Source organism: Protopterus annectens, chromosome 12.part0 (genome assembly GCF_019279795.1).
Source record: "Protopterus annectens isolate FY-2018-M chromosome 12.part0, PAN1.0, whole genome shotgun sequence".
Classification (NCBI taxonomy): domain Eukaryota; kingdom Metazoa; phylum Chordata; order Ceratodontiformes; family Protopteridae; genus Protopterus; species Protopterus annectens.
The window spans coordinates 1577003491-1577019410 of record NC_056746.1 but is presented as its reverse complement, the minus strand read 5'-3'; the positions used below and the strand labels follow the sequence as shown (position 1 = coordinate 1577019410).

Sequence of the window (15920 nt, the reverse complement as noted above, 5' to 3'; positions counted from 1 at the left end):
AAGATTTTGTTCTTGGATTCAGTCTAGGGGAAAGGACACAGCAGTGCCCTCCTTACCACTAATCTTGGATTACCTAAGCAGAGCTACTCCACAGAGGCCTATCCTTCTCCTCCATTAAGATTCTTGCCTCTGCCATTTCGGCTCATTACAATACTGAGCCACCTCTATTTTCTCACCCTCTCATCAAACAGTTCCTGAGAGGGGCCAACAATTTAAGGCCCCCAAGGAGAGCACCCACCCCTGCTTGGGACCTTAACTTTGTACTGGAAAAGCTCACGCTTCCCCCTTTTGAACCTACTGCTTCAGCAGAGTTAAAATTCCTCTCTTGGAAAATGGCCTTACTTCTAGCCATCACTTCAGCTAGAAGAGTGACTGAGCTACAGGCACTGATGACTATGGAAAGTTTTATTACCTTCCATGCTGACAGGGTTTCCCTCAGGACTAACCCATCCTTTATGCCTAAGGTGGTGTCCAGTGTGGCCCTATACCAATCCATCCATTTGCCAACCTTCTTCCGTAACCCTCAGAATAAAGGGGAAAGGATCCTACACTCTTTGGACATGCACAGACAGCTCAGGTTCTACCTTGATAGGACTAAGCCTTTCAGAAAATCTGATCAGCTGCTAGTCAGCTTTGCAACAGGGGCAGAGGGCAAGGCCATTTCTAAACAAACCATTTCCAAATGGATAGCACATTGCATTCTTTTCTGCTACAAGCACCATGGAAAACCAACTCCTCAGGGGGTCAGAACACATTCCACTATGATTACTTCTACCTCTACAGCATTTCTCAGGGGAGTCCCTACCAGGGACATTCTGGAAGCTGCAACCTGGAGTTCTGTACACACCTTCACCAAGCATTACCACTTACTTATCTTTTCCAAATCCAGGGCAGGACTTGCTACAGCAGTCTTGCAGGGCCTACTAGCCAGCCCTAACTCTTCTTGACTGCCTCCACTCTTCCTCAGCTTTGGGAATCAACCCAAGTGTGATGACTGTAATAGTGAAGCACGAAGAACATAGTAGAGTTGTGTACACTTACCATAAATGTAAATGTTCGAGTGCAGTCACTGTTGCAGTCCTGGTTTCCCTCCCTCCAGCCCCCTGGTTTTCTCTATCTTTCTATCTCTCCTTTGTATGGTTATTCCAAATGGTATTGGCATTTACTTTTTACTGGTGGTGGTTTCCACACCATATACTGGCTCCCTATTTGGGGGCTCCTGACATTTGGGGCAAGAAAAACTGATGTAATGGCGTCGGCTGCCTGTTTTTATACCCCTGACGACCTGATGTCATGGAAGAAGCGACAACATCCGATGCAGAACTACTAAGACTCTGGTATTCGGGCCGACTGAGGGTTACCTGCAGGCAGATATCCCCAAATGTGATGACTGCAACAGTGAATACACCCAAACATCTACATTTATGATAAGTGTACACAACTGTACTACCTTTAGCTAGAGCAGTGATGGTGAACCTGTGACACATCATGACATTTTGGGTGACATGTCAGCGTTTACCAACACCCGAGTAACCAAAGAAATGCCTTTTGCAATCATTGCTCTTATGAAGTGCATTGGATTATTTTGTGCCAGGAGCCAGTTCGACAACACTGCTGCAGAGGTAAAGAAATTACTGACCTCAAAGATGGTTTCAGTGTACTGTCCTGATAGAGTCTGCAAAGGTCAGTGCTGACATTGTTCTTTCTTCATGGTTACACTTATGCAAATGGCAAGTAATCTGCATTTCTAAGTATGTGCTGATGTTCTTCGTGTTTCACTGCTGCAGTCATCACATTTGGGTTATCCCTGCCAGGGTAGCCCTCGGCCGGCCCAAATACCAGAGACTTAGTATTTCTGCGTCGGTTGCTGTCGCTTGAGGACTGATGTCAGGTCATCAGTATTATAAAGTAAGGCAGCCGATGCCATTCCATCACTCTTTTTTTGCTGTGGAGCCCGAAACAGAAGCAGTTCGCATGAGTGCAGGTCGGCCGCTACCTGAGTTTTCGTCTACCGAATTGAAGTTGAAAACCATGCAGTTAATTTGAGGGTTGCAATGTCTGTATGAAGTATCCCGGATGAGTGACAGAGGATGTCTGGAGCAGAGTCCAGCACCTATTCAGGGTGGACCAGAGGAGGCCAAAGATAGGGCAACCACATCTTCCTAGGCCAAAAGGGAGCAATGTGGATCACAGCTGTCTTGCTCCACATTGCTTTCTGTAGGAAATTGAGTATAAGAGGAGTGGGGGGATATGCATACAGGAAACCTGAGGGTCAGTTGTGAACAAAAGTGCCCTTTGGCAACTCCTTCTTGGGGGATTAGAGCAAAGCACCTGTTGCATTTAGTGTTGGCAGGAGTAGCAGCAAGGTTGGCCTCCAGCAGTTGAAAATTTGCTCCACTAATCTTGGACTGACGGATCACTCAAGAGGCACAACAACAGATCTGCTTAGCTTAATTGCTAAAACACTGAACCTCCCTGGGGTGTGCACTGGTATCAGAAACTGGTGGGAAGAAATCACTCACTCCCAAACCCTCATGGCCTCTCAACACAGGACAGGAATGTGCTCCCCCTTGCTTATTGATGTGCCAAACTGCTGAAATACTGTCTATTTGGATGGAAATCACAGCCCTGAGGAGAAAGTCCTGAGACGCCTACAACACTAGGAGGACTGCCCTCATCTCCAGGACACTTATGTGAAAACTGGCCTCTGTGGAAGAACAAGAGCCCTGGGCTTTCCCACAACCCTCCCCCCCCCCAAGTTGAGAAGCATCCATGTTTACTGTGGCTTGGGTGAGAATGTAGAACAAAAGGGTGACCCTGTGAAACCAATGGAGAGTCTAGCCACCAGTGAATATGATTTCTGCAGATGAGTGCGAGGCATACTGGAAAGGTCATTGTTTGAGAACGTATGGACCACTGAACTGCCACAGTCCACTGCACGACTCATGTAAAACTTGGCTAGAGGGACTAGGGTGATGGAGGCTGCCACTGACCCAAGAAGACGTAATATGCACCTGACTGGGGACTTCTGATTGAACAGTGCTGTCAGTGTCTGATGTCAACGGGTAAGGATCCTTTATTCCAGCAGTCTGGCTAACTGTAACTTGGTGTCAAGATGGGCCCCATTGAACTCCAGAGTTTGAACAGGTTGTAGTCTTGATTTCATTATGCTGACAGTTTTCCACAGGTGAGAACACAGCTGAAGCAAGAAATCTCCAGCCTGAAGAAGGTGGGTCCTGGTGGGAGCAGTTATGAACCAGTCATCCAGATACAGGAACATTCTGACTATCCTGCAGTCTGAGGTGAGATACAACACTGCAGGGAGCTGTGCTGTGGTGAGACCAAACGGCAGTGCCCTGAACTGGAAATGACTGGCTCTAAGCTGAAAGTACACATGCGGAAGTTTTATCAAGCATGCCCAACTGTCCTTCCTTACAAGGGTTAGAATGGACGGAGCCATGTCCATTTAGAATTTTGTCTGTTTCACATACTGATTTAAGTGGTTGATTAACCCCCCCCATTTTTCTTTGGCACCAAAAAGAATCTTAAATAGAGTCAAGATCCTCACTGGTCTGGTAGGACTTCCTGGATGACTCATTTGTCTAGCAACTTTTTTATTTCTTGAGCTGCTGCCTTCAGTTGTATGGATGGTACATCCAGATGTTTGGAGTAAAGGGGATGATACAGAATGAGAATCATATACCCTCTGGTTATGATTCTCTGCACCCATAAATCTTGGGCTATGGATATCCAGGCTGAGGGATGCACAGTCAAGTGTCCCCCCCCGATTGCCTCCAAGGGTATCCTAGCATCAAGAAACTGAAAGCTGGTTTCTGGAGATGATCCACGGAGGGGAAGGGATGTGGGGGTAGAAAAGGGAATTCCAAAGGCAGGCAAGGTCTTGCCATCCTGCTCGCTTCTAGAGAACATTTCTTTAACTTTCAGTACAAACAAGGTGGATCCATCATAAGGGCATTAATGAAGAATGTCTTAAAGTGCTCCACAAAGTCACAGAGACACATTTAAGCATGCTAGTGCCTACCCCTCTCAAAGTGTCATCAGCTGCATTAGAGATAAGGTGCATGGATACATTTGCCTGGAATTGTAGAGTAGCCAGCAGCATACCCACTGATTACCTGTCTTCCACATAATTCAGCACCTTAAGAAAAAAATTGACTGAACCATACACCTGCTTTCTGAATCTGTCCAACGCCCTAGACTTTCTATTAGGGGGGTGGACAATAGGGCTTTCCTCAGACAGCTTTTTCTAGGTAGCTGCTGCTACCATCATGGTCTCTACCATGCAACCCTTGCTCTATAAAGGTTTATCTTTTTGACAAACCAATATCTTATCTGGCTTACTGAGAACTGGTTCAACTACATCCAGTTCCTTCCACACTTGCTTGGAAATCAGGTCCACCAGTTTGTTGGTGGGAGGGACCAACTAAGAAGTAGACTGGCCAGCCCCAAAAGCCTCAAAGAATACTAATTCCTTCTAGGAGGGAGCATGAGTGACCCCCCCCTTTTATCTAAGTAATTATATGATCTCAACAAAGGAAACTATCCTCAAGGAAGGATCTGGGGGACCACTCCTCCTCATCAAAATCAGTATCTTCAATGAGGGGACTCCTGACAGGAATCCACATGCCTCCTTTTGCACTTATGCTCGTGGTGTACTTTACTGGCAGGATGCTCTGGAGAATACTCTGAAGCAGAAGGGGAGTCTACAACCTGGAGTGACTATGAAGGGCTTGCTGTCCTGATGTGACAAAGAGAGGACAGAGGACTTGAAAAACCTTGTGGGGGCAATGGGTGATCTCACTAGGGAAAGGAAATTTGCTCCCTGCGCTGTAAGAGCACCTTCTCAAAAGCCTTTAATGCCGATGGTGAAACAGGTCCTGAAATCATCCCTTCTGGTTCCAAGGAACTAGACAAAGGCAAACTGCGAGAACCCACTCGGGTCAGATCAGACGCTGACTTAGGAGCTGAGCTGTTAAGGACAGATGTGCTGAGGGGAAGTGATTGATCCAAAAGCTTCAGATTCAATCCCCACCCCCTGCAGCACTCCCAACACCTCGGCTTTGAAACCCAACAAAGTCAGAAAAAGAGTTGACTGGGAGACATAATCAAAGGGACCCAGCCTTTTGGACCCAACATTGACTAACCTTAATGTCCACTAAGCTCCGGGACCGTGGAATCGGAAGGTTGGATCAGGGAAGGAGTCATGACCAAAGGAGAAGAAGGGACAACTCAAGACACTTCAACAGAGGTTGGCAATGGGAGGATACCTAGCTGGATCTGGATCCTCAAAAATCCCCTAATCATTCTGTTGACGTTTGCCTCAGACAAGCTGCTGGACAACCACACTGATCTCATAAAAGAAGCCATAAGGGGGGGGGGGGGGTCCTGACACTGTCTGGAAGGATCTCTCCTCTAGAAAAAGAGATCTGAACCTGGGCTGACTGGATCTGAAGAGAATCTGGGTTCCAGGCAAGGAGAAGTAGGTGATCTAACTCTGTTAGGCTCTGAAATGAAGGCCAGGTCTGAAGAATTGGACATTTTTAGAGTTAGTCCAGACCAGTCTGATGGATCTGGAGAGTATTTTCTCAAGGATTCCTTTTCTCTGACTTTGCCTTTCTCCCACTCTTTTCTCTTTCTCTCTCCTCTGCCTTCTCATTGGACTTTCCTGATGTCATTTAAAGCAGGCGAAGAATCAAAAGATGAAGAGGGGTTAACTTCCCCCATGGCAGCAGGGAGAAGCCCTATAAGGGCAAGTTTAGATCCCCTATCAGAGAAAGCTCTGGCCCGAAGGCAGAGTAAGCACAGTGCAATCCTACTCCAGATGGGCAGCCCCTGGACAACAGACACTTTCAGAGTGGGCTTCTTGGGAAAGAATCTTACACCCACATGGCACACACTTTGTATAACAGCATGCCTGGTCAGACATCCTCTGCAACTGTTCAAACTAGAAAGACACAAGGCTAACAGAAAAGGACAACACCAAAAAAAAAAAAAAAAACATGCAAGTAGCAGCTACACTTTATCCAAAAAAAAAATACAGCATAAGGCATACCAATATTAAGAGGGAAAAAAATTTAACACTAAGACTAAGGGTTTTTTTTTTTTTTTTTTTTAAACAGGGAGGAGAGGAACAAGAAACGCACACTAAATGTTAAGAAAAGGGAAGGAAAAATGGAAAATCACTTATCTGACCAGTATCTCACACTAAGCAAAGAAATCTGTCTATGAAGCATTCAAGTAACAAACGAGATCTGGAGTAAGTAAGTACATGAAGTGGGGGTTATGAGTAAGGGAGAAGCCTAAGCCTTGGATCCAAAAGTCTGGGGAGTGGCCTAAGTCAGATACAAAGACCCATCAGCTGAGGACAGACTGAAGAGAACACTGGATCAATATTTTACTTATTCCTTCAATGGTGCAGCATCTTCTTCACACAACTAAAAGAAATTCACTGAGTGGTGCTCTATAAAACAGTTCATGAGTAAATAGAATACTTACAGCAAACTACTTCTTAATGCAGTTTATTATGTGCCATACAGACAAATTACATTTGCTTTAATGCATGCAGTTAAAAAGATCAGATTTCCTTACCATCAAACTGGTACTGAATGATATTATTGAAGACCTCTAGCAGGAAAAAGACGAGGTGGTGGTTTTGGGGTGCTGAAAAGAGGAACCAGCTGGTGGAGAAGGCCTCTAAAAGATGCAGCAGCTTGTTAGCAGCAACCATGGACAAACTCTTCAGGTATGGAGATACTGGGATGAGACAGATAAAGAAAACTATCAGCTATAGTCATTCATTCATGGATAACTACAACAGTACTTAATTCACTATTACCCTTATTGCACAAGACTATTAAAATATGACTATGCACACAGCTTCTCAAGCCATTCATGCCTCTACAGCTCTACAACAGCACTTCCATTTTTTTTTGTTTTACATAATAAGAGTTAAAATATCCAGAAATATAAACTCTAGCAAATTCTAATTTATGGGCGGTGCAGTGGTTGGTACTGACGCCTCACAACAAGAGGTTCTTCAGTTCGATTCTCAGCTGGGGTGCATACTGTGCGGAGTCTGCATGTTCTCCCTGTGTTCACGTGGGTTTCCTCCGGGTGCTCCAGTTTACTCCCATATTCCATAGACATGCAGTAGGTAGACTGGTCACTCTAAATTGGCCCTAGGTGTGAGTGTGCGGTACACCCTCTGTGGAGAGCTGGGTGCTGGGTTAGCAACCTGTCCCCGTAAAGATGTAACTGCTACAGAAACGACGAGTGCCTGGAGGGACGCTTGTTGCCTGATGTGCTGAATGGCACAAATGGAACTGAGAAAGAAAGACAGAGAGAGAAATTCTTATTTGCTTAAACCGTTCACCTGCCCTATCAGTAATTCTTCCATCACATGCTCATTAATTTTATAAGGTAACTCCACCTTCCACGTAAAAAAAAAACACATGTGATAACATATTAATGTGCTTCAAAGCACTGAAACAAGACTTAGGGCCAGATTCAGAGACCTTTAATGCATCACTTTAAGGAAATGAATGTGATAAACAGTCCAAGAAGCAGGGTGTATGCGATTCAGAAGACAAGATTAAACAAATTGACTATCTCATATAGTGCAGTCGGTCACACTATAGTCTAATGGCTGTATAATGAAGCAAAACAAGATGGCAGAGCAATTCAGAAACATTTAAATGCCACACAAAGGAGATGCACAGACTGCATATTTAACTTGATTGAATGCCCATGTTCAGGTTGAGTAAATCACAGGGTTATGTTAGGGTTTGACACAGCTATAGTAAATGTGTATCGGTAGGAGGCTCTTGTTGCAGATGCTACAACAGGCAATGTGCATCATCCCTCCCAGGAGGCACAGCATTATCTGACCATACTTAGCATTTAATTGGCCCCACAACATCCACATTGTGGACCATGACCATGATGAAAGGGACACCAGCCAAGAAATTGTGGAAGAGTGTTGACTTCATCTTCATCCTTATGGGTATCACACAGTACTTATCCCAGTGGATTCTAAGGTATGTATGGTTTTATGCATATTACCTACAAAGACCTTTCAGTAACAGTTGGGGTATCTCAGGCCTCTGCCTCGAGAATGCTCTCATCAGGTTCTTGATGCCAGGATACCCCAGAGGAAAAAGTCAACTACATTCAGGATTTCTATGACACAGACCATTTCTCTGAGGAACTGGGGGGCCATAGACTATACCCACATTGAAACAAAAACTCTACTTGGTGGACTAATACACTGGTATGTAAATGTAAAGGGCAGCACTCCATCAACTGACAGGTGGTGTATAACGCACAGGGTACCACCTACAATACTTGTTCAGGCTATCCAGCCAATTATCACAACTCCCACATTTGGCATACCTGTGAATTGTACCAATGGTTTGTGACAAGTTACTTCCCGCAGGGGCTTCATATTGGTGATGCTGGATATGCAACAGAACCTGGCTCATGACACCCATAAGCAATCCACAAAATGCAAAAGGCCATAGGAACAACCATGCACAATTGCAAACCAGCAACATTATTGAGCATATGGTTGAGCTACTGAAGACACACTTTCTCTGTCTGGAATCATCCAGTGGTGCCTTGCAGTATGACATTACCACATGGGCAAAAATAGTATCAATGTGTGCAGTGTTACACAACAGTACACTTAGGAAGCAAATACAGCAGGCAAAGTGAGCATTTCCAGGGCCAGCAATTCCCAGAAAAACAGGCAGCAGAAGCTGAGTGAGACAAAGAGACAACAGAACGGGATGATCATGTCAGATGGAGACTGGCACAGTCTGGCACTAGCAAATAGGCAACCGACTGCACACAGCTTTACAACACAGTATACATGAGCAAAGCAGATACACTACAGTAAAAATGATGCATGCAAAAACAACACCAGGCTGTGCTTACATTGCATAGGCTGGCTACACCGTGTATCAGATACAGACAAGTCAAGTAAAGTACAAAGAGCAGAACACAGTTATCATTGGCACAGGTGGATAAAGAAATACAGATGTGTAGGTCTTTTACAGGGAAGTGTGTGAATGCAAGTGCTGAGAAGTATGAAGTGTCAGTGTGGGTATGGGAGAGGGGAAGTTTACTACTGAGAATGGACTGGGCACTGAAGGTGTGTGATGTGCTGGCAGCTGTAATGCGAGTGTGGGTCTGCAGGACACAGCCTCGGCACTAGTTGCAGTACTGTGTATGGCATGCATTTAAGTGGGTTCAGCAACTCTCATATGCCCACACCCATTACAGCTCACTCTGCCAGGACTTACACTAGATGCACCACAACCCTGGCTAGATGCAGGTGTGCATCTGCTAAGAGATGTGCCAGCATGAAGAAGACCTTGGCTATGAGGATGGTCTCTTCTGTGAGTGGACAACACCATATAAATGTAGCAAATGAGCAGCTCTAACCCTTGCCCCTGGCAGGTGAGCCAGAGAAGAAATTGCATGTTTTAGTGTGTGATTCAGTCTAGCCAAGAAATCACACATATGAGAAAAACACTTAAATAGTTCAGCATGAACATCTTGGATGACCCTCATTATCTCTGCCATGGCTGAGTTGGCACTAGTCTGTGCCTGTACAATGGCCTTGTACATACACTGAACTGCAGTCAGTGACACACCAACCTCAGGGGAAGGTAGTAACCATGTCTCCAGTGAGCACCATTACCAACCCCTCCACCATATGGACCCTTCTGTCCATGAGTGCTAGGGGCAAATTCAGACCTGTCCTCTATCTGATGTCTAGATAGTCTGGGTATTCGCAGTCAGAGTCTGTGTCCATGTTCTGTGTTGAGAATGCGGTGGTCACATTCCCTGCATTCAGCACACATTCTGTACCAGCTGACTCTGCCATTTCTGCCTCACGCATCATTATCAGAGACTGCAGATCCACCTACATCAAACAGCACAGTTCCACAAGGCTGGTACCAGATAAAAGAATTACCTGTGATACACCAAAACACTAACTATCTGTGCAAGCAGGACCCAGCACCACTAGTGTACATGCAACTGATATCATTATTAAGGTAAAAACTGATATCCTTGGTCATACCTTGTGTACATGGTCAGAACGGTTGAATCCATGATGTACCTGTACACTGTAAGTCAGACAAATTTTATTATGTTTTACAGTCACAACAGCGTACGGAGGACTTGCAGGCATTAATACTCAAATAGGACTATATAACTGTGGCATCCACAGTAGATACTCTCTGGGACCTGTGCAGCTCTGGGGTTCTGTGGAGGTGGCACTCGCTTTAAAAGAGGCCAAGAACTCCCTCATCTTCATGAGAAGTGGCAGCATCGATGACCCCCCCACCTGATCATCACCAACACCCTTTTTTCCATTTTCTACATGAGGTCAGGATGTTGTGTCAACTGTCACCATCTCTATCTAGTCAATGACACTCTCCTGCCTTCTTTGACTCTTATCTGTCACAGGTCTTCTTTCACACAATCCATCCAACTCTTTGCTGGACACCCTCATTTCCTCTTGCTTTCTTTCTGTCCCAAATCTTCACCAGATTGTCTTCTGCTTTTCTGCATTTGCCTGAAGCACTGTAATCTGTTCTCTTGGACCTAGGGCACCACTCTAGCAGGGGCGCTTTTCCAGTAATCTGGATGGTGTAGGTATGCCAGGATGGGGGCACTGAGGAGCTCTTTTGCCTAGGGCACCAATTGAACAAAGGCTGGTCCTGCCTGCAGGAGACATGGAAGTGGTCCTGCCCACCAACCACATTCACAATGGTGATAATCTCGGCCCAGGAACCATCATGGTAGGGCTGGTCATCTGCATGCATGTCAAAGAGATGTCAGCCATGGAGACAGAAGGCCTGAAGTACCGCCTCAGTCTTGGCATTGGAGAATTTGAGCTTATGGGTGGATGTTGATGTCCCAACTGATGCATTACGCCTTATCTGGGCGGTCCTGCTTTTTTGGCATTGCTCTGCTGGTATAGAAAGCAGTGGAATTAAAATGTTTCAACATGGGCCTTACAAATTCTAACAATACTACTTGCCTCCTTGGCCATATAGAATGCCATATTTGTGCTTGACAGACATCTGTGTCCACACTCTAAGTAAATGTCAGGTATCTAGCTTTATTGAGCACATATTCCCGAAAAAACAATCACAGAATTGCAACTGACCAAGGACACATGACTGTTACTATTACTGTTACAAATATTTTGCCTACTGATATGTGTGTAAGACATGCAATACTAAAATTGCACTGAACAGCGATCAGAATATGGGGTTAGGGTGCATCTCCCATCCAGAACAGTCCTGCAGATTACTATTTGATTGACTGGCAATTTCTCCCTCAAGAGACTTGTGTTAAACATATTTAAAAGTACTGACAAACTTACATCCCTTATAGTCAGCAGTTTAAGTAGCAGTTAGTAGCATCCATAGTAGAAATGGATGGATTCATAAGAAGGGGCACTTACTGTATACAAATAGATATATTAGGCTGAAGAAATTGCTTTTCAAAGTCATCTTAAGCGGGAGTCAAAGTCTTATTTCAAGTATTTTGTTCAGCAACATGAGGAGGCTTCTGTGCTTCTCATCATGCATATATCATGTATATTCACCTGGCTGAGCTCAATGATTATGCTAATTAGGGTTCAGGTTTCTGAATTCCTCAATCTGCAAGATGAACACACCTGGTAATGACTATGAAGAAGACTACCTGATGCCATCTGCACACCTGGATACCTGTGGGCAGCACTGCATATGCTCAGTCAGCCTATGCTTTTTTTGAGGAGGGTCATTCTATATTTAATCACCTGCTCATGGAGTCACCATACAGTATGTTTTGTTAACAGTATTCACTAACTTTGTGAATTGCTACATTTCATACTTTATACTGACACCGTGACCCATAATAAAACAGTAGCTATACTTTCTGGGATTGTCATCCATTGAACAAATGAGTTGCCAATTTGTGCATGAAGGATTTGACACAAGGAAACTGATTTGGGTACCAATTCTCTGCCATTTTTCCCCGGACATTCTTACAAGTGAAACATATGGTTGGACAAGTAGAGGACCGTGCTCCTTTTGGTGGTGTGTGGAGAGGACAAACCTCTCTCCATCACTTCCATCAGGATTACAAGCACAGGCTCCTGCAAGAAGGGTATAAAGGGTCTCAGTATAAAGCTGAAGCCTGGAGTAGCTTCAGGCAGTCACCTGTTCAACTGGTATCCCACACATGGGGGGGGGGGGACACTGCTGTCACCATTATAATGACATGAGGTGTGACAATCCTCACCTCCTACACCAATGAGAGGGTGAAGCTAAGCAGCAGGCACCACCTACACACTGTAAGTACAGATGTTATAGTAGTACACCTTTAAAATGTTAGTGTGCCATCCTCAAACATTACAAAATGACCTTGTATTTCTATACCCCCTGAAGATATATACTTAAAGGAATAGATGCACAGGAGTAGAACTGAGTGCATGACAGAGCATCAGGGTGAGTACGCATACTTCATAATGTCTCACATTTAACATTAACAGAAGTAAGGATTAATTCAAAAAATGTATAACTTTCATAGACCAGTGACAATTCTGTCACTGCTGCCACAGCTCAAAGATAGTAGTATCACTGTTCAGTGTTATTAATGTGTTTGTGCAAGCGTCCTCTTGTATAGGTAGACCGTTGGATTAAGATGTTAAGTCTCTGTTCTCACACTGTGGATGCTTGTGGGATCAATCCCCATCGACCCTCAATTGCGTTACCCAGAAAAATATTTTATGTTTATTTTTCTGTCTCATTAGTATAACTGGAGCATTACATGGGCCCAATATACAAGATTATCATCAGTTGAGTAAATATGTTTCAATATAAAACAGAAGTTGTTTCCTTTGCCTGTCACCTGTGAGTGAAATATTTATGTCTGAGCAGAATGCTTTCTTTGTACAGGTACATTATTCTCAGACTTTAATATTGCATCTCTAACTACATGCACCTGCTGTTCTGTCCACACAGATCATCATGTTAATCCTCTATTAATCAGACTGCATATGATGACTGTTGTTGGTTCAGGTACCACCCGCCACCCCTGCATTTATATATGTATTCTAACTGGCTTGTTAAATTCATAAGTATATATTTGGCCCATGTAGTTAGTGCTCCAGTTAAATTAATGAGACAATAAATAAACTTAAAATATTTTTCTGGGTAAAGCAACTGTGGGTCAGTGATCAGCACACCATTTCTTTCTGCCAAACTTTGTTAGCCTGGCATCCCACAGACAACTCAGAATTTTTTTTTATTTTGTGCTGATAGTTTAGTGCAGGTGGTTTAAAGCAGGTTCCTGACCAAATACAAGTATATGGGTAGTAGATTCATCCTGCTTATCTTTGCCTTTACTAATAAATGGTAAACAGTTTTTTTTTCCAACTCTTGCTCTTCTCACCTGTGTACCCTAGCCACTGGGGATGCACAAGCCATTGTATTTCTTCGTGCCAGTCCCAAGCCCGGATAAATGGGCAGGGTTATGTCAGGAAGGGCATCCGGTGTAAAATTTTTACCAGCTCAAACATGCTGGCAACATTACAGATTTCCATACCGGATCGGTCGAGGCCCAGGTTAACGACGACTGCCACCAGTATTGTTAGCCAACAGGTTGCTGGTGGAAATTGGGCTACTGTTGGGGAAGGCATGTCCAGAGGCAGAAGAAGAGGAGGAAGGTTAGGAGTGTGAAAGTAAGGGTAGGAAATTTGAATGCGGGCAGTATGACTGGTAAAGGGAGAGAGCTAGCTGATATGATGGAAAGAAGGAAAGTTGATATATTGTGCGTGCAAGAGACCAGATGGAAGGGGAGAAAGGCAAGGTGTATCAAAGGAGGGTTCAAATTGTTCTACCATGGTGTGGATGGGAGCAGAAATGGGGTAGGGGTAATCCTGAAGGAACAGTATGTCAAGAGTGTTTTGGAGGTGAAAAGAGTATCAGATAGACTGAATATTTACGAAGCTGGAAATTGATGGTGTGATGATGAATGTTGTCAGTGCATATGCTCCGCAAGTTGGGTGTACAATGGATGTGAAAGAAAAACTCTGGAGTGAGTTGGATGAAGTGGTGGAAAGTGTATCCAAGGGTGAGAGAGTGGCGACTGGAGCAGATTTTAATGGGCATGTTGGTGAAGGGAACAGTGGGGATGGGTAGGTATGGTGTTAAGGAGAGGAATACTGAAGGTCAGAGGGTAGTGGATTGTGAGAAAAGGATAGACATGGCTGTGGTGAATATATACTTTAGAAAGAGGGAGGAGCATATAGTTACATACAAGAGTGGAGGAAGATGCACACAGGTGGAGTACATCCTATTCAGGCAGGCCAGTCTGAAGGAGATTGGAGACTGCAAAGTGGTGACAAGGAAAGCGTAGTTAGGCAGAACAGGATGGTAGTCTGTAGGATGACATTGTTGGTCAAGAAGAAGAGGAGGAGAGTGAGGGCAATGCCAAGGATCAAATGGTGGAAGTTGAAAAAGGATGACTGTAAGGTGGAGTTCAGACAACCACTGGATGGCAGTGAAGGGTTACCAGATAGCTGGGCAGCCACAGCAGAGGTGGTAAAGGAGACAGCTAGAAAGGTGCTTGGTGTGACATCTGGATGGAGGAAGGAGGACAAGGAGACCTGGTGGTGGAATGAGCAAATACAGGAGAGTATACAGAGGTAGAGGCTGGCAAAAAGTGGGATTGTCAGAGAGATGAAAAAAGAGGACAGGAGTACAAGGAGATGAGGCATATGGTGAAGACAGAGGTGGCTAAGGATAAGGTGTATGCTGAGTTGCATAAAAGTTTGGACACTAAGAAGGGTGAAAAGGATTTGTACCAAATAGCTAGACAGAGGGACAGAGTGGGGAAAAATGTGTGCAGCAGGTTAGGGTGATAAAGGATAACGAGGGAAACATACTCACAAGCGAGGAGAGTGTGTTGAGTAGATGGAAAGAGTACTTTGAGGGGCTGATGAATGAAGAGAATGAGAAAGAAAGAAGGATGGATGATGTGGGGATAGTGAATCAGGAACTGCGACAGAAGTAAGGACAGGTATGAGGAGGATGAAGAACGGAAAGGCTGTTGGTCCAGATGACATACTTGTGGAAGCATGGAGGTGTTTATGAGAGATGGCAGTTGAGTTTTTAACCAGATTGTTTAATGAAATCTAGGAAAGTGATAAGATGCCTGAGGAGTGGAGAAGAAGTGTATTGGTACATATTTTTAAGAATAAGGGTGATGTGCAGAGTTGTAGTAACTACAGAGGGATAAAATTGATAAGCCACAGCATGAAGTTATGGGAAAGAGTAGTGAAAGCTAGGTTAAGAAGGGAGCTGCTGATTAGTGAGCAGCAGTATGGTTTCATGCGGGGAAAGAGCACTACAGACACGATGCTTGCTCTGAGGGTGTTGATGGAGAAGTATAGAGAAGGTCAGAAGGAGTTGCATTATGTCTTTGTGGACTTAGAGAACGCATATGACAGGGTGCCTAGAGAGGAACTGGGGTATTTTATGGAAGTCGGGTGTGGCAGAGAGGTATGCAATAGTGGTATAGGATATGTACAAGGGCAATATGACAGTGATAAGGTCTGCGGTAGGAGTGACGGATGCATTCAAGGTAGAGGTGGGATTACATCAAGGATCAGCTCTGAGCCCTTTCTTATTTGCAATGGTGATGGGCAGGTTGACAGAAGAGATCAGACAGGAGTCCCTGTGGACTATGATGTTTGCGGATGACACTGTGATCTGTAGTGTGACTAGGGAACAGGTTGAAGAGACCCTGGAGAGGTGGAGATATGCTTTAGAGAGGAAAGGAATGAAGGTCAGCAGGACTAAGACAGAATATGTGTGCGTGAATGAGAGGGA

At 44.5% G+C, this 15920-nt stretch overlaps 1 protein-coding gene across 1 annotated transcript in view; it reads right to left on the bottom strand.

Annotated features, from left to right (window-relative positions):
• Positions 1-15920, bottom strand: part of HID1 (HID1 domain containing) — a 1473500-nt gene that overhangs the window by 370167 nt on the left and 1087413 nt on the right. The window contains exon 13 of the mRNA XM_044090525.1: positions 6610-6774. Within this exon, the coding sequence (XP_043946460.1) occupies positions 6610-6774 (165 nt within the window). The remainder of the gene's footprint in view (positions 1-6609; positions 6775-15920) is intronic.